The sequence below is a fragment of the Jaculus jaculus genome, chromosome 1, assembly GCF_020740685.1.
Source record: "Jaculus jaculus isolate mJacJac1 chromosome 1, mJacJac1.mat.Y.cur, whole genome shotgun sequence".
NCBI lineage: Eukaryota > Metazoa > Chordata > Mammalia > Rodentia > Dipodidae > Jaculus > Jaculus jaculus.
Window position 1 is genome coordinate 314,964,298 of NC_059102.1, and position 25,695 is coordinate 314,989,992.

At 45.6% G+C, this 25,695-nt stretch overlaps 2 protein-coding genes, 1 non-coding gene and 1 pseudogene across 3 annotated transcripts; 1 reads left to right on the forward strand and 3 right to left on the reverse strand.

Annotated features, from left to right (window-relative positions):
* Positions 1 to 2,268: 2,268 nt before the first annotated feature.
* Fcer1g (Fc epsilon receptor Ig) lies at positions 2,269 to 7,050 on the reverse strand. Its single transcript, XM_004671140.2, has 5 exons — positions 6,895 to 7,050; positions 3,338 to 3,429; positions 3,176 to 3,202; positions 2,726 to 2,746; positions 2,269 to 2,618 (listed from the first exon to the last, which is right to left on the reverse strand). Exons 1-5 carry the CDS (start codon positions 6,944 to 6,946, stop codon positions 2,556 to 2,558), a joined length of 255 nt encoding a protein of 84 aa, XP_004671197.2. The 5' UTR covers positions 6,947 to 7,050; the 3' UTR covers positions 2,269 to 2,555.
* Positions 7,051 to 7,531: 481 nt separating this feature from the next.
* On the reverse strand, positions 7,532 to 25,486 carry Ndufs2 (NADH:ubiquinone oxidoreductase core subunit S2). The gene is made up of 14 exons (XM_004671139.2): positions 25,345 to 25,486; positions 24,682 to 24,788; positions 19,636 to 19,826; positions 15,285 to 15,405; positions 15,023 to 15,135; positions 14,497 to 14,571; positions 14,287 to 14,364; positions 14,065 to 14,150; positions 13,697 to 13,816; positions 9,906 to 10,035; positions 9,307 to 9,402; positions 9,049 to 9,132; positions 7,947 to 8,004; positions 7,532 to 7,762 (listed from the first exon to the last, which is right to left on the reverse strand). Exons 1-14 carry the CDS (start codon positions 25,437 to 25,439, stop codon positions 7,725 to 7,727), a joined length of 1,392 nt encoding a protein of 463 aa, XP_004671196.1. The 5' UTR covers positions 25,440 to 25,486; the 3' UTR covers positions 7,532 to 7,724.
* LOC105944955 lies at positions 16,881 to 17,888 on the forward strand (annotated as a pseudogene).
* On the reverse strand, positions 18,093 to 18,196 carry LOC123458212. The gene has a single exon (XR_006635509.1). It is a non-coding gene; the product is annotated as a U6 spliceosomal RNA (small nuclear RNA).
* Positions 25,487 to 25,695: the final 209 nt, after the last annotated feature.

A 25,695-nucleotide genomic window follows, 5' to 3' on the forward strand; every position in this document is an offset into this window, starting at 1 on the left:
CTGAGCAAAGTAGCTCTGAAGTCCACTGGACTGAGTCCTGTGACATTGGGAACTGAATTTGTCTTAGTAAAAACTGCATCTTCAGGGCTGGAGAGATAGCTTAGTGGTTAAAGCACTTGCCTGCAAAACCTAAGAACTCATGTTCAAATCTCCAGGTCCCACATGACCCAGACGCACAGTGACCCAAGTGCGCAATGTTGCACATGTGCACAAGGGAGCACAACTGGAGTTCGTTTGCAGTGGCTGGAGGCCCTGGCACACCCACTCTCTCTCTCTCTCTCTCTGCCTCTCTCAAATAAAAACATTTCTTGAAAGAGAGACAGAGAATGGGTGTGCCACGGCCTCAGCCACTGCAATTGAACTCCAGACGTTTGTGCCACCTAGTGGGCATGTATAACCTTGTGCTTGCCTCACCTTTGTGCATCTTAGTAGGATCTGGAGAGTTGTACATGGGTCCTTAGGCTTTGCAGGCAAGCACTTTAACCACTAAGCCATCTCTTCAGCCCTCAAATAAATCTAAAAAAATTTAGGGCTCATTCTCCTGTTGCTATGGTCCACCTTATGTTGGCCAGGGGGTGATGTCCACCCTCTGCTCATGCCATCGTTTCCCCCTGCCACCATGGAGCTTACCCCTCAAGTCTATACGCCAAAATAAACCTCTTTTTTCCCACCAGCTGCTCTTGGTTGGGTGATTTCTATCAGCAATGTGAACCTGACGGCAACAGTAAAGTGGTACTGAGGAGTGGGATTGCTGCTAGACACTTGACTACGTGGCTTTGGCCTTTTGGAGCTGATTTTCAAGAGGAATGTGGAAGGATTTGAAACCTTGGTCCAATAGATGTCTTGCAGTGCTATAAGTACAGCTGGATGGACTATTCTGGTCAGAGTTGAAAGACCTGAATGCAGTAAGAACTATGGACTGTGAGGTTTGGCTTATGAGGGTGAGAAAGAACTTTGTCTGGACTGGGCTACAGTTTGTGTGAGAGGCTTGCTGTTATAGCTGGGTCTTGAGAACTTGTGCAGGGTTGTATTGTATAGAAATGAACTGGTGTGAGCAGAGGGATATGACACACAAAAAATGAAATTTTTATGTGAACTATTGCCCACTCAGCTGCAATTGAGAGATTGGGCCAGCTGACCTGCACTGGGGCAACAGGAAGAATGTAGACTCTTTTGAAGGGGCCTGTGTGCTCAAGGAGTGTCCTGTTTCTTCAAAATCTGCTTTATTACCCACCCCACCCCAGATTAACGAATTGGCACCCTACCTGGTATTATGGAGTATATGAAATGCAGGAAAGAGAGGGTTATTGAGTTTGCAAGGCAGTCTTGTGTTTGCAAAATGGGCAGTGTGAAGCAGGTTTGCTGGACGCCTGCATGGAGACCCAATGGAGCCTCGTGAGGATGAACTGTAGACGGCAGTGGAGATGCCGGGACCATGAGATGGCTGCTGAGGGGAGCTGCTGGCCCCAGATGAAGTTTCCAGGACTGTGAGTAGCCTAGCTGGAGGGGCAGAATTGGAACTCGAGACTTGTTGCTGGTTTATTGGGCTTGGAGTTTTGTCACTGGCTAGAGTTGTTGGACTTGAAGCTACAAAATTTGATGTTTGCCCTGGTGGTTTTAAATCTTGTATTGGTTGAATATTTCTTTGCTATGGCCAATGCCATCTTTTTCATTGTGAATGTTTATTCTGCGCCATCATGGGTTTTGGGTTTTTTTTTTTTTTTTTTTGGTATTATGGCTCAGTTAAAAGACCGTGGACTATGGAGATGTTTGAACATCATTGGGATTGATAAAAACTGTGGGAACTTTTAAAGTTGGACTCAATGTACTGTACTGTACATCATGTATGGATATCAGTTTATGGGGACCTGGGGTGGAATGTGGTGGTTTGAGTCAGGTGTCCCCCATAAACTTAGGTGCTCTGAATGCTAGGTTCCTAGCTGATGGAGATTCGGGAATTAACACCTCCTGGAGGCAGTGTATTGTTGGGGGGTGGGATTATGGGTGTTATAGCCAATTTCCCCATGCCAGTGTTTGACACTCTCCTGTTGCTATGGTCTACCTTATGTTGGTGAGGCAGTGATGTCCACCCTCTGCTCATGCCATTGTTTTTCCCTGCCATCTTGGAGTTTCCCCTTAAGCCTGTAAGCCAAAATAAACCTCTTTTTCTCTCTCTCTCTCTCACACACACACATTTTTTTTTAAAGCTGCACCTTCAGTATCCAACCAAATCCTAGAAGTTGACCCAATACATGATACATGAACAAATGAATATATGACAGTTTTATTGTGGGCACTCCCTCTCCATTACTGAGTGGAAGTTGGAGATGGGGAAAAGAAAACGGATGGGTTGAAAAAGTAAATACCAGTGGATAGCATCTGAGCATACATCTTTAACAGGGAGAAGGTACTAATGGGTTTTAAGTTGGAGCTAGCATAATTACATGGGAGGGTCATTTGGCACTAACAAAATGAAGTCATACATGATGCCAGTCATGAGAGCTTGGAAGAGAATTAGAAGCCAAAGACTATGAGGGAGGACGTCTGTCCTAAAACTACTGGGGTGGTTTCTCATGCTTCAGAGTCGCATAAGTCTCCTGGTTCCGGGTGTTCAGGCCCTGCAGATGGGAGTCAAAGGATGATCTTAAGCTTGAGCCCATAACCAGGCCCCACCCACCTCACCCTCTTCTTTTGACCCTTTTGTAGAGAAAGCAGGGTCACTCACCATGTAAACAGCATTTGATTTCTGCAGAAACAGGAGGAGCAAGACATTAGAGACCCACACCTCCTTAAGGGGCTCAGCATCTCCTTTCTCCCCGGGGCAGTTTCAGGGTTAATGTTAGTGTTAGCTACCTTAGGCTAGAGGGCACTCACATGGTTACTCTGAGATAGGAATATATGTTTGCCCTCATGTCTGCAAACATACATCAACACACAACTCTCTCATGTATTCCTTGTCACCTTGCGATTCTTTGCTGCCCCAGATATTTTACTTGTACCTTGGTGAGCTGGCAGGGTGCTACATACCCTCAGGTGAGAGAGGGGCCTCTGGGTTGAATGAAGATTAGCACCCAAGACACATGCCCTCCCACAGGCATCAGACCAGAGGCTAATACCCAGAAGAGTTGAGAGTTTAAAATCTTTGACAGCCAGGCACAGGAAAAAGAGTCCATACCTCATTGCTGGCCTTTCGCACTTGGATCTGGAGTGAGGGAAAGGAAACCAGTAAAGGAGAAGTTGGGGACCTACCCCTTTCCTTCTGAACCACAGAACCCCTTTCATTCCCCTTCCCACCACCCTTCCACTTCTCAGTCCAGCCCTCACCCCACCTGCTTACCTTGAGTCGACAGTAGAGCAGGGTGAGGACGATACCATACAGAAACAGGATGGCATCCAGGATATAGCACAGCTGAGGCTCCCCCAGGGCAGCTAGGGGGACACAGGGTGCCCATGGTTACTTCTCAGAAGAGAGAAGGGAAAGAGCTCCAGGAGATAGGACAGCACCTAGAAGGGAGTTGTCCAAGGAAACAAACTCCATCTCCCTCTCTGGAGTCTTGTTTCTGTTAACCTCTCTCTCTTCTCTCTCACAGCCTAGGGTCGGATAGGAAATGTGGTGGGTTCTTTTTTTTTAATTTTTTTTTTAATTTTTTTTTTAATTTTTATTTATTTATGTGAGAGAGAAAATGAGGCAGAGGAAGACAGAATGAACTCTAGACACATGCGCCACTTTGTGCATCTGGCTTATGTGGGTCCTGGGGAATTGAACCGAGGTCCTTTGGCTTTGCAGGCAAGCACCTTAACCACTAAGCCATCTCCCCAGCCCTGTGGTGGGTTCTTACATACAATAATGAAGACTTCCCCCTCAGTCCCAAATCTCCCCTTTTCAGCCTTGTGGTTCATCAGACCACTAGGCATTTCATCCACCTCAAGGACTCATCTGAGTTCACTGGGTTGAGACAAAAACCTCAGCAGAAAGGGGGAGGAGGAAGAGAGGCTGTGGCAAATTTCAGAGAAGAAACCACAATGTCTCTTCTGAGTCCTATGACCTGTAGCTGAGGGCTGGACAGGAAGGATGTGAGCCGGGGAAGGGAGGGAAGGCAATTACTCTATTATTGGTCATCTTCTCAGCTTCATAGTTTTGTCTCACGAGACACCACACGAAGAACAAGGGGTCTGCTCTCCTAGGCTGTTTAGATACCACTCACTGACCATGAAGCTAAAACAACAGCCACAGCTCAAGGGAATGACCACAAAAATGGGTTCCTCCCCATATTCTGCCCTATTACCCACTCTCGATCTCTGCCAAGGGAAGTTTTATGCAACTAAAAAAAAAAAAAAAAAAAAAAAAAAATCACATAGGACCTGTGTGTGGTGGCTTGTGCCTATAATCTCAGCACTGGGAAGACTGAGGCAAAAGAGCTGCCCTGAGTGTGAAGCCATGCTGGGCTGCATGATGAGTCTAGGCCAGCCTGGGCTACAATGTGGGGTCCTGTCTCAACAAAATGATCTCATAGGAGCTGGGCATGGTGGAATATACCTATAATCTCAGTAGTTGGGAAGCTGAGGCAGGAGGATCATAAATTTGAGATCATTCTGTCTACATAGTAAGGCCCTGCCTCAAAAGATCATATAGAGTCTGGGCTCCAGAGATGGCTCCCAGCCTATATTAACACTGAGAGGATGCATGTTACCAACACATGTCAAGTTACTTTGATCAGCACAGTACTTTTTATTCTAACACACACACACTATTGTATCAATTCAAAACTACCTTGCGAGAGAAACATCAGCATTGTCATTTTATGGATGATGGAACCCAGACACCCAGAAAAGCTAAACAACTCATTCCAGGCCAGAGTTAAGCAAGAACTGGGACTCAAGTCAAGGTATTTTGTCTCCGAAGCCTGTGCTTTCATTTATGAGCCACAGCCTTGGCCCCCTTCCTTATCCATGGCAACAGGCCAGTGGCTCACTTAATACTTTCTTCCACCTTCTCGGCAGGGCTCATGAAACTGCTCCCTAAGCATTCTCTTTCAGTTTCCCTGAGTTTATTAATACCCCCACTTCAAAAAAATAGCTGTTGAGCTGGAGAGATGGCTTAGTGGTTGAGGCGCTTGCCTTCAAAGCCTAAAGACCCAGGTTCCCTGTGACCTATGTATGCCAGATGCACAAGGCAGTGGCTAGAGACCCTGGTGTGCCCATTCTCTCTATCTGCCTCTTTCTCAAATAAACAATAAGACAAAAAACAAAACACCCAGCTGTTGCCAAGCCAATCCTCTACAAAACTCCTTGCCAAGCAAGGTAGAAGAGGAAGCAGAAGGATCAGGAGTATGTACAAGGCCAGCCATGGATATAGGCTACATAGTAAGTTCTCGCGTAGCCTGGACTGTATGCGACCATATCTCATAAACAAAAACAAGGGCTAGGGCTGGAGAGATGGCTTAGCAGTTAAGTGCTTGCCTATGAAGCCTAAGGACCCCAGTTCGAAGCTCAATTCTCCAGGACCTACATAAGCCAGATGCACAAGGGGGTGCATGCATCTGGAGTTTGTTTGCAGTGGCTGGAGGCCCTGGTGTGCCCTCTCTTTCTCTGTTGCTCTCAAATAAATAAAAACAACTTTTTAAAAAAGGGCTAGAGAGGCTGGAGAGATTGCTTAGTGGTTAAGCGCTTGCCTATGAAGCCTAAGGACCCCAGTTCGAGGCTCAGTTCCACAGGTCCCACGTTGGCCAGATGCACAAGGGGGCGCACGCGTCTGGAGTTCGTTTGCAGAGGCTGGAAGCCCTGGTGCGCCCATTCTCTCTCTCCCTCTATCTGTCTTTCTCTCTGTGTCTGTCGCTCTCAATAAATAAAAAATTTTTAAAAATATTTAAAAAAAAAAAGGGCTAGAAAGAGATCTCAGCAGTTAAAGTACTTGCTTGCAGAGCCTCACAGCCTAGTTCAATTCCCCAGTAGCCACGTAAAGCCAGATGCAAAAAATGACACATGTGTCTGGGGTTCATATGCAGTGGCAAGAGGCCCTAGTGTGCCCATTCTCTCTCTTCACCGCCCCCCCCCCCTGCTTGCTATAAAGAAAAACAAAAGTCACACCTTACATAGACAGTCTTCCCACACAGACAACCCAAAGAAGTAAGCAAAACCTAAATGGAGTTCTTAAGCAAACTAGTACCTGCCAGCAGCCAGGACTTTGCCATTTCCCTCTCTTAGGCCTCAGCTAAAGTTTGAGTCTCTAGAACAGGGTACTTTATGCTGCCCTTCCTCTTATCAGTTGTTGACAGAATGGTGTGGCTCTGAGGACCCCAGAAACAGCAATATGCCTACTCTGTCTGCCCTGCCTCATTCTCAAACACACAGCCAATTCCTTCTCTTCCTAAAGGGGCTTTGTATATAACTAACTGGAGATCAGGGCATCCCCATGAGTGGAACATTCCAGAACAACTCTTCATGGCCTACAAATAGCCTCTTCCCTTGACAAACTGACTTCATATCAGTCCTGAAAACTCAGTATGGAAGAAGGGAAGAAAAGAGCCATATAGGTAGAGCAATTGCTAGTGCCCAGGTGGGGGACCCAATGGGACTAGATTCAAGATCTCTACATCTGCCTCAGCCCTGAACCCACCTGCCCACTATCAGCTTTCTTTCTGTCCCCAATTCAGAGAAAGGGAAAGAGAAAGAGAATAGGCACTCCAGGGCCTCTAGCCACAAGCAAACAAACTCCAGACACATGCGCCACCATGTGCACCTGGCTTATGTGGGTTCTAGGGAATCAAACCTGGATCCTTCCGCTTGGTAGGCAAGTGCCTTAAAACTAACTGCTAAGCCATTTTCCAGTCCTCTCGCTCTTGATTCCTACTCTGGAGTCCAGCTATGTGGCCCTCACCAAACCCACTGACTTACCTGCTTGTTCAACTAAGAGGAGCAAGAGCAAGATCACTGCTGGAATCATCATCTTGGGCAGGGGACGGAGGGGCTGTGAGCTGGGATCAGAAGCTCCCACAGAACTGCGAAGCTGCGCACCAGCCAGCAGTTCCCTGACCACACAGTTACCCCTTCCTGCCACGCCTTCCCCCACATTTTGGCCCCTTCCCCTTCCTGCAGTAGACCGGGCGGCTCCCGGAAGGGCCAACTAGAGGAGCTGGGAGATCTGGCCTCTAAGCCTCAGCTGTTTCAGCGACCAACCTGTTAACACGGAATGGGCAGCCTTTCATGTTTGGGAAAGGCTGTCTCCCTCGGCCACATTTCATAAAGACCCCTGGCATTAAAGATAAACTGTCACCTGAGAGTCCCGTAGACTCTTAGGCCCGTTCCTTCCTACCTGGAACTGTATACCTCGTCTTCACCAGACGAGTTTACCAGCTTGTGTAGATGCTAAGAAGGCTGGGGAGGGTGGAACTGAGGGGAAAGGGGAAAGGGGAAATGGAGAAGTGGAGAGGGCAAGAGTCAGAGGGGGAGTGGACATGAGCAGGGAAACTGGCAAGACTTAAATACAAAGTGAAAGAAAGACGTAAGTCACCAAGAAAAACATACCAGGAACTTGAGCATAAGGGCCACAAAGCGGCTAATTTATTTTAATTTGTTCTTTTCTAGTACATGCACAGAAAGCCTGTACAGCTAAGTCAACAGGTATATGTGTGTGTACACACAGACACACACACAACCTTCTCTCCGACAAGACGGGCTTCATGGAGGAAGCTGGTAGGCAAGGAGATGAAAGGCTGCTGCCCTGCTCACCGATCTATTTCTCCAAACACAATATCTTGAGTACCTAGAAGGTCATAGGACAGATAAATAGTGTTACCAGAGTTCCAGAAAGCACCACTGTGTCCATGAGGTCCAGGCTGTGAGGCTATGACATAACCGCTATTTAACAAGGAGTATTAGTTTCTGTTCCCAGTCAGAATCTCAAACCCCTTGTCTTACACACCTCGACTACATAATGGGCCTCATACCTATAATAGCAACGACATCGGCCAGCATGTGTCCCTTAGACATCTTGTCCAAACCAGCCTGGAGAGACAAGGAGGGCAACAGGAAAGTTAGTACAGACTGCAGGGTAGAGGGAGAGTTCATAAAAACCTTACCCAATGGGCTGGAGAGATGGATTAGTGGTTAAGTGCCTGTGAAGCCTAAGGACCGTAGTACGAGGCTCAATTCCCCAGGACCCACATTAGCCAGATGCACAAAGGGCACATGCATCTGGAATTTGTTTGCAGTGACTGAAGGCCCTGGCGTGTCCATTCTCTCTCTATCTGCCTCTTCCTTCTCTGTTGCTCTCAAATTAATAAATAAATAATCTCACCCAAGCTGAGTATGGGCTCATGTGTCTAATTCCAAAATTTGGTATGCTGAGTCTAGAGAATCATGAGTTCAAGGCCAGTATTATCCATACAGAGAGTTCTAGACTAGTCTGGGCTACACAGAAAAATCCAGAGTAACAAAACAAAAGAGCCAGGTGTAGTGGCAGACAGCTTTAATCCCAGCATTCAGGAGGCAGAGGTAGGAGGACTGCCAAAGGTTCAAGGCCATCCTGAGACCCTACCTTGAAAAACAAAACAGAACAAAAATAAATGAATAAATAAATGAACAATAGGCTGGGCATGGTGGCGCATGCCTTTAAGCCCAGCACTTGGGAGGCAGAAGGAGGCTTGCTGTGAGTTCAAGGTCACAATGAGACTACATAGGAATTCCAGGTCAGCCTGGACTAGAGCAAGACCTTACCTTAAAAAACATAAAAAGAGGGAATTACCATGGGATTTTTTTATAATCATGAAAATGCCAAAAAAAAAAAAAGAATCAAATAAGCAAACAAAATTACTCAAGTAGACAGGCATGTATAGCACCTGCCTTTAATCCCAGCACTCAGGAGGCAGAGGTAGGAGGATCACCATGAGTTCAAGGTCAATGTTGGGACTACAGAGTTCCAGAGCAGCCTGGGCTAGAGTGAGACCCTTACCTTGAAAAAAATCAAAAATGAAACAAAACACCTCAACTAAAGTCAATAGATCAATAAATTATTTGTGCTCAGTTAGAATCATTGGGACTGGATCTTACCAGGTGGGCAAAACCAGGAGCCTTTATCTTACATCGATATGGGCGGCTACTGCCATCAGACACCAGGTACACTCCAAACTCTCCCTGTCAAGAAAGAAGGTTGGATGCCCAGTTAATGGGAAGAACATTCTTCTCTGCCAACAAAACCTATCTGTTCATCCTCATGTCCTCTGTCATCAACAAGTGAGCATTTTGTTGAATGTCTACTTCCGACCATCCACTCCACAAATGGTCTTTTCCTTCCCTTTCTCTCCTTACCTTAGGAGCCTCGATGGCAGTGTATGTGGCTCCTGGAGGAACTTGGTAGCCCTCAGTGTACAGCTTAAAGTGATGAATTAGTGACTCCATGGAAGTCTGAGGTGGGGAAAAAGGAAACATCAGAAAACCAGACCCAAACTCCTGTCCCTAAGCCTTCTCCCAGCAGAAACAGTAACTTCTACCTGTCAAGGTAAGCCAGGAAGCAGAGAAGACAGAATAAAAGAGGAGATCTGGGATGGAGAGATGGCTCAGCGGTTAAGAAATTTGCCTGCTAAGCCTAAGGACCCAGGTTCTATTCCCCAGTACCTATGTTAGCCAGATGCACAAGGGGGCACATGCATCTGGAGTTCATTTGCAGTGGCTGGAGGCCTTGGTGTGGGCATTCTATCTGCCTCCCCCTCTCTCAAATAAATAAATTAATTAATTTAAAATATTTACCAAAAAAAGAAAAGAGGAGAGCTATGCAAGGTTCAGGGTCTTACACAATGAGTTATTTGGAAAAGGAAAACTGAAAGGAAGGATTCAATCAAAGGATATTGTTCCCTGGTTACTGATCCCTTTCCAACACCCCATCTTCCTTCCCTGCCCTGCAGCCAAACCTTCATCTCTGCTCGCTTAGGTGGAGACACTTTGGCATCATCAACTTTAATCTCTCCAGGAGGCATCTTGTTCAAACACTGAGCAATGATTCGAATGGACTGGCGCATCTCCTCTACTCGACACAGGTACCTGAAGTTAATGAGACAGACTCAGAGCTGGGCATGGCAGTGCACACCTTTAGTCCCAGCACTTGGGAAACTGGCATAGAAGGATCACTGTGAGCTTGAGGCCAGCATGGGCTACAGAGTAAGATCCAGGTTGCACTAGAGTGAGACCCTGCCTTGAAGAAAAAAAAAATGAAAAAAAAAAAAAAAAAAAGGAACCCTACGGTATTTTTTGTTGTTTCCGTTTTTTTCTTCTTTTTTTTTTTTTTCTTTTCTTTTCAAGGTAGGGTTTCACTCTAGCTCAGGCTGACCTGGAATTCACTATGTAGTCTCAGGATGGCCTCGAACTCATGGCAATTCTCCTACATCTGCCTCCTGAGTACTGGGATTAAAGGTGTGTGCCACCATGCCCGGTCCTGAAGTGTTTCCTTTTTGAGCCTCTTAAGCACAGTTTGAACTACAGAACAGATGAGTCAAGTGGAAAGACAAACAAAACAGCAGCAAACCTCATCCAGAGTCAATAAACAGGGTTGGATTTTGAAGCTTAGAATCTAATAGAAAAAGAACTGGATTCAAAGGACTGCAATGTCAAGCACTAACAGACTAATCTCTGACTTTTAGGCTTTAGCTTCCTCGGCTATAAATGCAGTTCAAACTAGTTCCTGCCAAATCGGGATGGCATAAGATTAAAAACAGATGTCATGGGTTGAGGGATGGCTTAGCAGTTAAGGCATTTGCCTGTAAAGCCAAAGAACCCTGGTTCAACTCCCCAGGACCCACGTTAGCCAGCTGCACAAGGGGGTGCACACGTCTAGAGTTCGTTTGCAGTGGCTGGAGGCCCTGGCACGCCCATTCTTTCTCTCTCTTTCCCTCCTTCTCTGTCAAATAAATAAAATAAATAATAAAATATTTTAAAACATAGATGTCATATATGGGAAAGTTAACTTTTTTTTGGTATGTGTGCTGGGGATGTAACTCAGGGCCTTGTGAATACCACACACTCCTGCTACACCTCTGAACTAGAGTCATAGCCCAAGTAAACCTAGTGTAACACACTGCATGGGCTCCTACATATACTAGGAAGTGCCAGGTACGGTGGCGCATACCTTTACTTCCAACATTCAGGAGGCAGAGGTAGGAGGATCACCACGAGTTCAAGGCCACCCTGAGACTACAAGGTGAATTCCAGGTCAGCCTGGGCTAGATCAAGACCCTACCTTGGAAAACAAGTAAACAAATAAAGATACTAGAAAGTGAGGCAAAAAAGAAACTGTCTAAAAGGAAAGTCAGGCAGGACTGGAGAGATGGCTTAGCAGTTAAGGAGCTTGTCTGCAAAGCCAAAAAACCTAGGTTGGCTTGCCTAGGACCCACATACACAGATGCACAAGGTGGCTCATGCGTCTGGAGTTCGTTTGCAGCAGCTGGAGGTCCTGGCACACCCATTCTCTCGCTATCTGACACCCCCCCCCCACTCCGTGTCTCTCAAATAAATAAATTAAAAGAAGGAGCAGCAGCCGCAGTGGGGCGTGGTGATGCACACTTTTAATCCCAGAACTTGGGAGGCAGAGGTAGGAGATTGCCATGAGTTCAAGGCCACTGAGACTACATAGTGAGTTCCAGAGCTACAGTGAGACCCTATCTTGAAAAACAAAAATAAAAGTCTCTTTCTAATTCTTTTTTTTTTTTTTAAGTAAATTATGAGGTTTATTTTAGGATACAGGGTAAGGATAGCTGAAAGACTACCCAGAGGGAATTCTCCTCGCCCAGCTCCACTGTGAGAGGCGAGATGGAGAAACCTCCAGGGAAGAAGCCTTGGGAGAGGATGCACGCACGCACATGCACACACATACACAGAGCAAAGCAGATGGCAAGCCCTTCACCTTCACCTTCACATAAGGGGCCAGAAAAAGCTAAGAGGTTGGAGAGTAAAGAGCTCAGAGCTTACTGAAAAAAATCACACATGTAGTAAAAAGAAAAACACCCCAAAACAAAACAAAGTGCCCAGAAATTCTCTCTGAACCTTCTTCCCAATCAGTCTGAGAAGGGGGAGGATCTTACCAAAGCAGGGGCCAGGAGAGTCTGGTGCCAGGAGAATAATCAAGAAGGAGATTTTGACAGCCCATTTATATGGGCCAGACATCCAATTAGGATGAGTCTTGCCATCAGACTCAGGTATGTAAGGGAGAGACCTCACTGGTTGGGAGAATCCAGGGTCTGACATAGAAGAGGCCAGCCCACCCAGGTATGTTGAGAGAGGAAAGAGGAGGAAGTTGCTGCCAGGGAATGTTATTTGCAGCCATCTTGAAGGGATCAGATGCAGGTTCTAGTCTTGCCTGGGCAGGCAAGGTGGCATCCATGGTTCTCCTTGGGCCTTTGTTCCTGGCTGAATGCCTATGAAAAGCTTTCTTTTTCCTGTTTCTCCTTAATTATCACAGGCTACTCACTCCAGATATTAAAAGATACTGTTAGGTTTGGGGGTTCACAATGGATAGACAGCCTCTTTGCTCTAATATTTTATTATAATGGGGAAGGAGAGGGGAAGAAAAAGAAGGGAAAGGGGGCTTGGAGGTTAAGACACTTGCCTGCAAAGCCAAAGGACCCAGGTTTGATTCCCCAGGATCCACAAAAGACAGCTACCTCAGTTAGTCTGCAGTGGCTAGAGGCCCTAATGGGCCCATTCTCATTCTCTCTCTCAAAAAATAAGGCAGAAGGCAGAAGAAAGGGGGTGTGTACACCAGAGGAAGGAGGGAAGTGGAGAAAAGAGGATGCACATACTGTAGCAGGGCACGAGTGGACCAAGTATGGGTGTTAAGGAGGAGGGGAGAAATGCTCTATGAGGGAGGTGCCTTGGGTGTCCTACACAGGTAGGGAAGGTGACCTTCCCTTCTCTTAACCCAGAGGTATAATCACTTATCCCAGGAAGCAGTTCCTGAGTGGCTGGGTTAACATGCCAGAATGGTAGGGGGATGGGGAGGGGGAAAATAGGAGGAGTGGGGAGGGATAGGAGAGTGGTGGGGGATGGGGAGAATGGGGGGAAACAGGGGTAGTGATGGGGGGTGGAGAATGGGAGTGTGTTGGGGGATAGGGAGAGTGGGAGGATGCGAGTGGGGGGATGGAGGACTAAAGGGGGGGGAGTGGGAGGTGATGGGGAAATGGAGGGAGAGGCGGGAGGGAGCGATGGAGGGAGGGATGGGGAGAGTGGAAGGGGGTTGGAGACAGGGCTCTGAGAGTCTTTATAGATGAGACCGCATTGGGTGAAGCCCATGTGGTGAATTCCCCCGTTTATGAAGGGCCAAGTTGCCATTCCTTGATTTAGTTTATCTGTTCACTGGTCTTCAGGGAACCTTTTCCCCGGCCCCCGCCCCCACTAGGCTGTGGGCATCCATGTGGCACAGACATGTCCCTCCTCACGTCCCTTCTCAGAACTCATCTCCCAGAGTGACCGCGCCCCTTTCCTTCTCTCCAAGGACCCCATTGAGCCCCAGCACATGGCCACAATTGAGCCAGGCACTCGGGAGGCAGAGGTAGGAGGATGGCTGTGAATCGAGGCCACTCTGAGACTGCATAGTGAATTCCAGGTTAGCCTGAGCTAGAGTGAAACCCTACCTCAAAATAAATAAATAAACAAGTAGAAAATTTTAAAAGCCAGGCAGGGGTAATGAGCTAAGTGAGGATTTAGACCTTACCTATCATAGCAGTCCCCTCGAGAACCAACAGGAACATCAAACTCAACCTGGTCATAAACATCATAGGGCTGGGTCTTCCGCAAATCCCACTGGATACCTGAGCCACGTAGCATCACCCCACTGTAAGGTGTAACATGCATAAGGACCACACTGCACAGACCGAGAAAAGCTTCCCTGCCCCTCCCATACAGGCATAATCTCAGGACATGGCAAGAAGGGTACCAGTCTTTTTTTTTTTTTAATGGTTGTGATAATCTAGGAAGGGAAGTAGTAGGGAAGAGCTAATCCTTCTTGTCAAACATCCTGAAAACCAACTCTAACTCCCCACTCCCACTCCACCCCCCAAGGAGGGAAGTACGTTGTCCTACCTAAATCCGTAATTAAGTGCGTCTTCTGCTTTTACAACCCCGATGTCGACTGTCCTATTTCGCCAGATCCTATTGTTGGTCAGCATCTATTGATTGTGAATACTGGTGGGTTAAATGTTCAGAACAATTTTCAAAAACCTATGTATTTCTCTACATTTGGGAACTAAGAACACAAACAAAAGGTTTTTGGAGAAAGATTTTCCCCACTGACTTGTATCTTACCTCCTCTACTTCATCAATCCGAAGAGAGAAGTTTTTAGAAAACTCATAAATATCATCCATCAGCCCAAGGGGTAGGTCCTAGAAGCCAAATGCACGTGATACTGAATAAGGTCTAAACAGAACCGGTCAACAGACAGCACAGGGTTAGTTTCCCTCAGCCCACACTGCCCTCCAGTGGTCACATAGGAAAGAGGCCGAACAGCCACTTACCTGGTGCACACCTCCTGGTCTAATGTAAGCAGCATGCATTCGGGCTCCAGACACTCGCTCATAGAACTCAAACATCTGGACAGAACACACTAAGAATTAGTGACAGCGTCCTGGTCCCCTAAATCATAGTAACCCACAGCCCCACCTGCCTTCTTGTGCTCAACCAATTCCTCATGATACAGCACATAGACAAATGTCTCCTTCATACTCTTTTTTTTTTTTTTGTCAAACCCAACAGACTGCCTTTTTTAATTTTTACTTCTGATATGTGAGAGAGCAAGAGAGAGAACTGGGGCACAGAGCCTCATCCACTGCCATCAACTCCAGACACGTGTGCCCCCTTGTGCACATGTGCAACCTTGCATGCCTGTGTCACTCTGTGTGTCTAGTTTACATGAGACCTGGAGTTGAACATGAGTCCTTAGGCTTTGCAGGCAAGCGCCTTAACCGCTAAGCCATCTTTCCAGCCCTGTACTCTACTTCTTGTACTTCCTTCTCTATGCCTGTCTTTGCCTCCCTCATATACCTTCTCCCTTTCTTCAAACATCCAAAAGAAAGGGGTCATGGCACCAATGTCCAGGGCATGTGTGGTCACAGCCATGATGTGGTTCAAAATCCGTGTGATTTCCCCAAACAGCACTGTGGAGAGGTAAAGACAAGAAAAGATGTAGGAGCCAAGGATCCATTCAAACTGGGGGGTCTGAATACTAATCTTGAGTTCAATGCTCCAAGATGAGAAAGAGGTGAGGCAGGCCCTGTTCTGTCTCACCATGGGCAGCAGAACCTACCTCGGATCCACTGTGCCCGGGGAGGAGGCTGGATATTCAGCAATTTCTCCACAGCTAGTGAATAGGCCTGTTCGTTGCACATCATGGATACATAGTCAAGCCGGTCAAAATAGGGAAGGGCCTAGGAAAAGGAAGGAATCTAGTTCATACCTCCTGGCCCAGGATCCCAGAGTCTGGCTGCAGGAAACTGTCCTCCCCACAGGCTTTGGAAGTCAGTGATACATAAGCCTTCCTAGCAAAGCAGAATGAAATGTCCCAATAACACTAGTGTGCTGGTTTAAAACTAGCATCAAGTATTTGAGAACTGACCCTCCAAAATGACGACAGGACCCTGATCTGTCATGCTTGCAATTCCCAGGATGAACATTCCCACTACAGCCAATTTTAAGCTAAGACACATACTAAATATGCCCTAGGAAAAACATAGCAAGTCATTTTACAGTATCTTCATTTTGCAGATACAATAAAGAGAAATACCTCAAAGATACATACACACAATTTTTTTTTTCCCCTGAGGTAAGGTCTCACTCTCTAGCCCAAGCTGCCTGAACTCACTCTGTAGTGCTATGCTGGCCTTGAACTCACAGTGATTCTCCAACCTCTGCCTCCCAAGTTCTGGGATTAAAGGCATGTGCCACCATACCTGGATAATTTACATTTGTTTATTTCATTGAGACAGTCTGTCTCTATATCTCACATTGGCCTCAAACTCACTGTGTATCTCTGGCTGACCATAAGCATGTAATAATCCTGCCTCATCCTCCCAAGTACTGAGGTTACAGGCTTAAGTAACCATACTCAGCTTAAATGTATTTTTTATGTTATTTATTATGTTTTTTGTTTGTTTGTTTGTTTTGTTTTTCAAGGTAGGATCTTACTCTGGTTCAGGCTGGCCTGGAATTAACTATGTAGTCTCAGGTCGCCTCGAATTCTTGGCGATCCTCCCTCCTACCTCTGCCTCCTGAGTGCTGGGATTAAAGGCATGCACCACCATGCCTGGCATTGTTTTTGTTTTTTGATGTAAGGTCTCACTATAGCCCAGGCTTACCTGGAATGTACTATGCAGTCGCAGGCTGGCCACGAACTCACAGTGATTCTCCTACCTTGGACTCCCAAGTGCTGGGATTAAAGGTGTGTGCCTGGCTTAAATTTATTTTTTAACTACACACAAAATTATAAAAGATATACATATCGGGCTGGAGGGATGGCTTAGTAGTTAAGATATTAGCCTGCAAAGGTAAAGGACCCAGATTTGATTCCCCAGGACCCACATAAGCCAGATGCACAAGATGGCACATGCTTCTAGAATTCATTTGCAGTGGCTAAAGGCCCTGGCATGCCCATTCTCTATCTACCTCTTTCTCTCTCTCTCTCCTGCCTTTCTCTCTCAAATATATATAAAAATAAAATATAAAAAATTATTTAAAAATATACATATCAACATGGTACCATTTAATATTTCAATAAATAAAGTTTTAAGTTTTATCTTTGTTCTTAATAATGTATTAAATCATAAAAGAAAAATCATAACCTTGTATGATCTCATTTCTTTAAGACATCTGCTTGGTTTTTATTTTAAAAATGTGGAACGTGACCATGCTGAGAAGTTTGGAACAGGAGAGATTCTCCGTGGATCCACAGTTAATTCTTGACCGAGGTTTCAAACCTTTTTCCACGGTTGGCTACTCATCTTATAGAGCCAGAAGCCAAGAAGAGTAAGGCAGGAGCAAAGAAAAATGAAAAAGAGGCAGCCGGCGAGGGCCCAGTCTTGTATGAGGACCCACCAGACCAGAAAACTTCACCTAGTGGCAAATCTGCCATACTCAAAATCTGCTCCTGGAATGTGGATGGGCTTCGAGCCTGGATTAAGAAGAAAGGTCTAGATTGGGTAAAGGAAGAAGCCCCTGATATATTCTGCCTCCAAGAGACCAAATGTTCAGAGAACTCCCAGCAGAACTTCAAGAACTGACTGGCCTCTCTCATCAGGATTGGTCAGCTCCTTCAGACAAGGAAGGATACAGTGGTGTGGGACTACTTTCCAGGAAGTGCCCACTCAAAGTTTCTTATGGCATCGGTGAGGAAGAGCATGATCAAGAAGGCCGAGTGATTGTGGCTGGTAACAGCCTATGTACCTAATGCGGGCCGGGGTCTGGTAAGACTGGAGCACCGCCAACACTGGGATGAGGCCTTCCGCAAGTTTCTGAAGGGTTTGGCGGCTCACAAACCCCTTGTGCTATGTGGGGACCTCGATGTGGCTCACGAAGAAACTGACCTTCGTAACCCCAAAGGGAACAAAAAGAATGCAGGTTTCACCGCCCAGGAGCGCCAAGGCTTTGGGGAACTGCTGCAGGATGTGCCACTGGCTGACAGCTTTAGGCACCTCTACCCCAATACTGCCTATGCATATACGTTTTGGACTTACATGATGAATGCTCGGCCTAAAAATGTTGGTTGGCGCCTTGATTACTTTTTGTTATCCCATTCTCTGTTACCTGCATTGTGTGACAACAAGATTTGTTCTAAGGCTCTTGGCAGTGATCACTGTCCTATCACTCTGTACTTAGCACTGTGACACCCTGAATTACTATAAGTCTAGGAACGCCCCCTACACACCACTAAATCTTTGAATAGCTTTCTAGAGAGATCCAAACTGTTCCTCTCATATAAAAATACAAAATCTTCAAGCAGATTTCCTTTAGTTCAAGGCTTCTGTTTTATAGATACTCTTTACCCTCTTTGTAAAAATTAGGCAAAACTGATGACTTTCTTTGAGCATCAAAGTAAAAATAAAAGGTCATAGTTCGAAAAAAAAATATGGAACGCTTCACGAATTTGCATGTCATCTTTGCACAGGGGCCATGCTAATCTCTGTATCATTCCAATTTTAGTATATGTGCTGCTGAAGCAAGCACTAATGTCAGTTTTTATAATCTCACTTTTAATAATGATTGTTTAGCAACCAGTTCACAAAATTCTTGAAAAATTAACTTTCATGCTCTTGCAAGCCAGAATGAGCTAGCCACAGCCATCACTGTCAGTAGTCTCTGGTCCAAGTGATTACTCTCTTAAAAAGCACCTTTGCAGAGCGGGGTGGCTTGGGAGGCACAGCACAGGTATGTGGATCACTGTGAGCTCAAGGCCACTCTGAGACTACATAGTTAATTCCAGGTCAGCCTGGGCTAGAGTGAGACCCTACCTTTGAAAAACCAAAAAAAAAAAAAAAAAAAAAAAAGCACCTTAGAGGTCTAAGTCTTTCTCTTTCTCTGAAAAGTAAGATACTGAAGGAGAAAGGTAATCTTTCTTAGTCATGGGAGTATCTGAGAGCAAGGAAGGAGAAAACCAGATAGAATCGTCCTTCTCCCAAAATAACAAGAAATCTAAGTAGTCCAAGTGACCAGCTTCAGCTTCCAGGAAGGAGGTGGAGCTAAGATGACTCTTGCTGGGACAGACTGTTCTTGTTCTGATGTCATTTGTGACGTAGGATAATGCTACAGGGGTTAACCCATACACACTGGGACCAGAATCCATCACTGATCGGACTCCCAAAAGAAACCCATCATAGTCATTGGACTTGGCTGGGTCTCAGTCTTAACTTTACTGCTTTCAGGACAGTAAGAAAAAAAAAATTAAAAATCTATCCTATTCCAGATGCAAGTCATTCAAACTTGACCTTCAACTATTTGGATCACACAGTTCTCCTTAAAAAACAAAACAAAACAAAAAAACTCCGTCACAAACCTCCTCCTGGTCACTCTGACTCACTGAGTGTTTAAAAACAAACTTAAGATAGTGGGAAGATACAAAAATCAGTTGTTAGTCCTGGAGAGTTGACGTCTCTTTCCTTTTTTTTGTCCTTAGGGACACTAGCTTTGACATACTTATGTAAGAGGAGGGAAACTGAGGCCCCAGATAATGAGTTAGTTAGCTACTCCCCAGCTATAAGTCAGGTAGACGGCTGGGTATGGTGGCACACACCCTTACAGAACTTATGAGGCAGAGGTAGGATGATCGCCATGAGTTTGAGGCCACCCTGAGACTACATAGTAAATTCCAGGTCAGCCTGGACTAGAGTGAAACCCTACCTCCAATAAACAAACAAGCAAACAAAGTTAGGTAGACAAAAAAAAAAAAAAAAAAAAAAAAAAAAAGCTAGGACTGTGGCTCCAGCTCCTAAGCACTGCTGATGAACAATGACTCTAGTGCCTTCCCAGCCCTTCCAACCAAGACAGTCTTAACAACAAACGGGGTAACCCCTCACCCCCTCCTCCCTGGAAGTTCTGGGGACAGCGAACCCACAAAGTCCCAGGCTAGCACTCAGATCCCATCAATGGGCCCCTGTTTATTCCCACACCTGCAGATATGTCTTGTATTCAATAAGCTTTTCAGTGCCTCGGTGCAGGAGGCCGATGTGAGGGTCACACTTCCGCACCATCTCTCCACTCAATTCCATCACTAGTCTCAGGACTCCATGGGCTGCCGGATGCTGGGGCCCAAAGTTCAGGGTCAGGTTGGACACCTGTTTGTCCTTTGGAGGGTCCACATCTGAGAAGTGGGAAATAGTTCACAGCTAAATGGTAATTCTTTCTTATTTAATTTTTGTTTAATTTCACTTATTTATTTGAGCAACAGACAAAAAGGCAGAGACAGAGACAGAGAGAGAGAGAGAGAGAGAGAGAGAGAGAGCGAGAGAGAATGGGCGCACCAGGGCCTCCAGCCACTGCAAACGAACCCCAGATACATGCATCTGGCTAACATGATGAGCTTTGAACCGGGGCCCTTAGGCTTCATAGGCAAGCGCTTAACTGCTAAGTCCTCTCTCCAACCCTAAATGGTAATTCTGTGGGAGCAAGGAGTTAGTTAGCTACTCCCTGTATATCTCCCAGCTAGGCATCCACACCTTGTTAATTTGTGCATTTCCAACACAACTAGGAAGATGACCACTAAATGGGAAAAGGGGAGATAGAGCAACTTTTGCTGTTTTGTTGTGATGTGGTGGCGGAGGTTGAACCTACGGGGGTCACGCTAGACAAGTGCTGTCACTGAGCTTTATCACATTCTCACTCTCCCTCTCTTTGCTTTATTTCATTTTTTGGTTTTTTGAAGTAGGGTCTCACTCTACCATGTCACCATACCCAGCTTTATTTTTTGTGGGGGAGGGGGAAGGGGCAGTTTCAAGGCACGGTCTTGCTGTAGCCCAGGCTGACCTGGAATTCACCATGTAGTCTCAGGGTGGCCTCACACTCACTGTAATCCTCCTGCCCCTGGCATTTGAATGCTGGGATTAAAGGTGTGTGCAACCACACTCAGCTTCTTGTTTTACTTTGATACAGGGTCAAAGTTGCCCTGGCTGGCCCTGAATTCACTCCGTAGCCCAGTCTGGCACTGAGCTCTCAATCTGAGACTACCACTAGGACTAGGTTTGTGTGACTAACAATTATAATACAAAATACTTACTAAGTCCTTATTAGGTGCCAGTTATTATGCTGTAAACATTTTACTAATTTTTTATTTTTTAGAGAGAAGGAGGTAGGGAGAGCATGGGCACTCTAGGGCCTCTAGCCACTACAAATGAACTCCAGACGCATGTGCCACATGTGCATCTGACTTAGGTGGGTACTGGGGAATTGAACCTGGGTCCTTATGTTTTGCAGGCAAGTACCTTAACTGCTAAGCCATGTCTACAGCCCAGTATTTTACCAGTTTTAACTGGTTTAATTCTCACAACAACCATGAGCAGTAGGTTATTAGCCCAAATTCATTAACGAGGCTGAGGACACAGAGCTCAAATGACTTTTCCAGAATCACAGAGCATGTTAATGTGCAGAACACAATCTCAACTCAGCCTGCAGCTTCAGGATTACACATTCTTTTTCCTAAATATTTTATTATTAATTATTTATCTGAGAGGGAGGGAGAGAGAATAGGTGTACCAGAGCCACCAGCTGCTGGAAACAAATCCCAGATGCATGTGTCACCTTGTGCATCTGTCTTACATGGGTCCTGAGGAATCAAACCTGGGTCCTTTGGCTTTGCAGGCAAGTGCCTTAAGTGCTAAGCCATTTCTCCACACCAGGATTTACACCCTTTTTTTGTTTGTTTGTTTGTTTTTGTTTTGTTTTGTTTTGTTTTGTTTTGAGGTAGGGTCTTACTCTAGCTCAGGCTGACCTGGAATTTACTATGTAGTCTCAGGGTGGCACTGAACTCAAAGTGATCCTCCTACTTCTACCTCCAGAGTGCTGAGATTAAAGGCCTGTGCCACCACACACGGCTGGATTTATACATTCTTAACTACTATGATATAATACACTCCAAATGTAGACAAATAGTCAACTAATCAGGAAACAAATTCATAAATGCTTACTACTAAATGTAAGATTTTTTTTATTTGCTTTTTAGATACTGAATCCCAGCTGACCTTGAACTTGATTTATTTATTCATTTTTTTTTCATAGTTGGTGAATGTGTTTTTTCGTTGTTTGTCTGTTTTTTGTTTTCAAGGTAGGGTCTCAGTCTAGTTCAGGCTGACCTGGAATTCACTATATAGCCTCAGGGTGGCCTCGAACTTACTGTGATCCTGCTACCTCTGCCTACTAAGTGCTGGGATTAAAGGCCTGTGCCACCACACCCGGCTGTTTGTTTTTTATTTTTTTTTAATTGACAACTTCTATACTTACAGACAGTAAACCATGATATTTCCCTCCCCTCCCTCATAATTTATTTTTTTTTTCATAATTTATTTTTATTTATTTTAATTTTTTTGAGGTAGGGTCTTGTACTAGCCCAAGCGGACCTGAAATTCACTATGTAGTCTCAGGGTGGCCTTTGAATTTACAGCAATACTCCTACCTCTGCCTCCCCACCATGCTGGGATTAAAGGTATGTGCCACATGACCTTGAACTTGAATTGATCCTTCTGTCTGAGCCTTAAACCTTAAGTGCTGGGATTACAGGTGGGTCACCACACAGGCTTTTTTTGCTTTGAGGCAGGCCTCCAACTCACTATGTAGTCAAAGGTCGTGACTTAGAACTCTTAATCCTTCTGCCTCCATAATCCAAATGCTAGAATGAGACATGGATTATCCCACCATTTATGTTGTGCTAAGGACCGAACCTAGGGCTTCATGAATGCTAGGCAGGTACTCTACTAACTGAACTACGTCCCCAGTCCAAATAACAGCTTATACCCTTTAGAAGCTCACTAGATGGTATAAACTTACTTTCCCTTGGAAAATAAGTACATGTGAAAAACTAGTAACACAGGTTAAATTTATATTACCAAGTAAGCAGCTTGACTATTCTATATTTAAAAGATAACTGTGAAGATTTTGTGTACACAGTGGGATGTGAGCTAGTTCTTAAAAATGTAAATTGGGCCGGGTGTGGTGACGCATACCTTTAATCCCCGCACTCGGGAGGCAGGGTAGGATTGTCCTGAGTTCGAGGCCATCCTGAGACTCCATAGCGAATTCCAGGTCAGCCTGGGCTAGAGTGAGACCCTACCTCGAAAAACCAAAAAAAAAGTAAGTTGGGCCAGGCGTGGTGGTGCACATCTTTAATCCCAGCACTTGGGTAGGAGGATTACCTTGAGTTCAAGGCCACCCTGAGACTACAGAGTGAATTTCAGTTCAGCCTGAACTAGAGTAAAACCCCACCTCAAAAAAAAAAAAAAAAAAAATATATATATATATATATATATATATATATATATATATGTTGGGGGCTATAGAGATGGTTAATGGTTAAGGTGCTTATCTGCAAAGCTTAAGGACCCAGGTTTGATTCCCCAGTACCCACGTAAGCTAGATGCACATGGTGACATCTGGAGTTTGTTTGCAGTGGCTAGAGGCCCTGGTGCACCCATTCTCTCTCTAAAATATAAATAAGTCAATAAAAATAATATCGAGCATGGTAGAGCACACCTCTAATCCCAGCACTCAGGAGGCAGAGGTAGGAGCATCACTATGAGTTCAAGGCCACTCTGAGACTACATAGTGAATTCCAGATCAGCCTGGGCTAGAGTGAGACACTATCTCGAAAAACCAAAAACAATTATAAAACAAAAATTATATAACCACTCAAGTAAAGATGAATGCAAAAAAATGATACAAGGGGCTGGAGATATGGCTCAGGGTTAAAGGTGCTTGCTTGCAAAGCTGCCGGTCAAGGTTCAATTCCCCATTACCCACGTAAAGCCAGATATACAAAGTGACACATGTGTCTGGAGGTCGTTTGTAGTGGCAGAAGGCCCAGACACTCTCATATTCACTCTCTTTCCATTTCTCTCTTAAGTAAAAAAAAATTTTTAAGTAGTATAGTCAGGCTGGGTGTGGTGGCGCACACCTTTAATCCTACCTAGCACTTGGGAGGCAGAGGTAGGAGGATAATCATGAATTCGAGGCCACCCTGAGACTACATAGTGAATTCTAGGTCAGCCTGGGCTAGAGGGAGACCCTACCTTGAAAAATCAAACAACAACAACCTGGCTTAACTGTTTTAATCTTCTTGCACTACTGTTGCCTCACACTTGGAATAATACCTTCATAGAGTTGTTGTAATGATTAGGTAAAATAATGCACACACAAAAAAGTGTTTAGCACATGATAAACAGCTGTTGTTACTGAAGTTCTTGAAAGGTATCTGAAAGTACCTCAGTTTTTGTTGTTGTGTCTGTAAGGGTGGGCGTGTGCATGCCACAGCATGTATGTGGGAGTCATGGATAACCTTGGGTGTCAGTCCTCACTCTCCACGTTGTCTGAGCCAGGCTAGATGGTCCACAAGCTTCCAGAGATTTTCCCATCACCACCTCCCCTTTTGTTTTAGCAGCACTGAGATTACAGATGGGTGCTACCATGTCCAGCTTTACATGGGTTCTGAGGATCCAACATCAAGTACTCATGCTTAAGCAGCAAGCATTTTCTCTACTAAGCAATTTGAGAGCCACTGGGAAAACAACCTTGTCTAAAGAGATGAAATGTACTGACTCTAAAAAGTTGATGTTAATTACTTAAATTTAGTAGGGACCTCTGAGTATTAGAGACTATGCTTCCTTCTCTATTTTTTCTTTTTTAGGTTTCTTTGTTTTGTTTTCCGAGATAGGGTCTCACTCTAGCCCAGGCTGACCTGGAATTGACTATGTAGTCTCAGGGGTGGCCACAGCAATCTTCCTATCCCTGCCTCCCAAGTGCTGGGATTAAAGGTGCGTACCGACAAGCCCGGCCTTTTTCTCTATTTAACAAATAGCTGCTATTATCGCTCTTATTATGTTTGTAGAATTTAATTGGGAAGAGAAAAGGTAAGTAAATTAGGGCCTATAATTGGCCTGAGACACAGGACTGAAAATTACTCAGAAACCAGCTAGGAGCAGGGATGGCTGAAGACAGCAGCTCCCAGCACTCACCATTCCAAGGTGGAGGTTTCCAGTGGGCTGTTTCTTTGGTGGGGTACATGACAGGTCCTGCAAACTGCTGTGCCCATTCCGCATCTGGCTGCCATTGCCGGGCCCCTCTGAGGAGTGAAAGGTAGATCCTAAACAAAGTGCCTGAACAAGTGTTTAATCCCTGTGTTCCTATTCATTCTCGAGTGGGCATAAGCAAGGATGGCTTGTATTTTTCAATGCCAGGTCACTGACAGAGTTAGTACAGTCTTCATGCGAAACTGCATTATATTTCCAAATTCACATTCCTATGAATGTGAAAAAGGAATTTTTTCAGGGTAAGCCTAAGGTGGAGGGGGAGAAGGGAAAAGAGATTAAGAGGGAGAAAGGAAAGGGGGTTAGGAAGGAAAGAAAGCTCTGCCTCCTCCTGACAGGAGGTATAGACAGATTACACACCTGAAGGCAGGGTGTCCCACTCCATTAACTGAACAAATTTGAGACCTTTCCCTTCCCTGGCCACCAGACTGGGCACACTGAGTCTACACGCGTGAGAAATCAGGCCGGCGCGCGCAGGGTCACAGGCCTGGGTCATTCTGTACTAGGAGGGTCACAGAGCCCTTGGGGTGTCCTCGGACTCGAGAAACCCTAGCCTTGGGGAAAACGCATCTTAGGCTCCCCTCGTCTCACCTGATGTGTTGGATCGGCAGTTGGACCCCAGCCCCGGAACGCAGCACCTGGGCGCCACCGCCGCGGAGGCTGCACAGAGCCCTCAGGGCCGCCATCTTTCCCGCGGCCGACTGTGGGAAGGAGAACCGGGCGGAAGTGACTCCTAGGCACCTCCAAATAGGCTTCTCATCCGTTAGCACAACGGAGCCGCCATCTTGGAAACTGGCAGGCCCGTCAATCACCAGCCAGACAACATCCGGATTTTGGAATTCAGCTTCGCTTGCGTGTTAAATAACGTTGACTGCCGTCATCTTGACTAAGGGCGTTTCTCCCACGGCTCTGGGTTGGCTTTTCTAGGCGTGAAAGGGAGAA

What these genes read in the sequence shown, in the direction of transcription:
- Fcer1g (XM_004671140.2), bottom strand. Translation starts at nt 6,946, where the DNA reads ATGATGATTCCAGCAGTGATCTTGCTCTTGCTCCTCTTAGTTGAACAA. An exon ending in CCTCTTAGTTGAACAAGCAG is followed by an intron (nt 3,430 to 6,894) that starts GTAAGTCAGTGG and finishes GTGTCCCCCTAG; the next exon opens with CTGCCCTGGGGGAGCCTCAG. An exon ending in TGCTCTACTGTCGACTCAAG is followed by an intron (nt 3,203 to 3,337) that starts GTAAGCAGGTGG and finishes CCCTCACTCCAG; the next exon opens with ATCCAAGTGCGAAAGGCCAG.
- Ndufs2 (XM_004671139.2), bottom strand. Translation starts at nt 25,439, where the DNA reads ATGGCGGCCCTGAGGGCTCTGTGCAGCCTCCGCGGCGGTGGCGCCCAG. An exon ending in GCACTTAATTACGGATTTAG is followed by an intron (nt 13,817 to 14,064) that starts GTAGGACAACGT and finishes TACACCTTACAG; the next exon opens with TGGGGTGATGCTACGTGGCT. An exon ending in CGAGGGGACTGCTATGATAG is followed by an intron (nt 10,036 to 13,696) that starts GTAAGGTCTAAA and finishes CATTAACTTCAG; the next exon opens with GTACCTGTGTCGAGTAGAGG.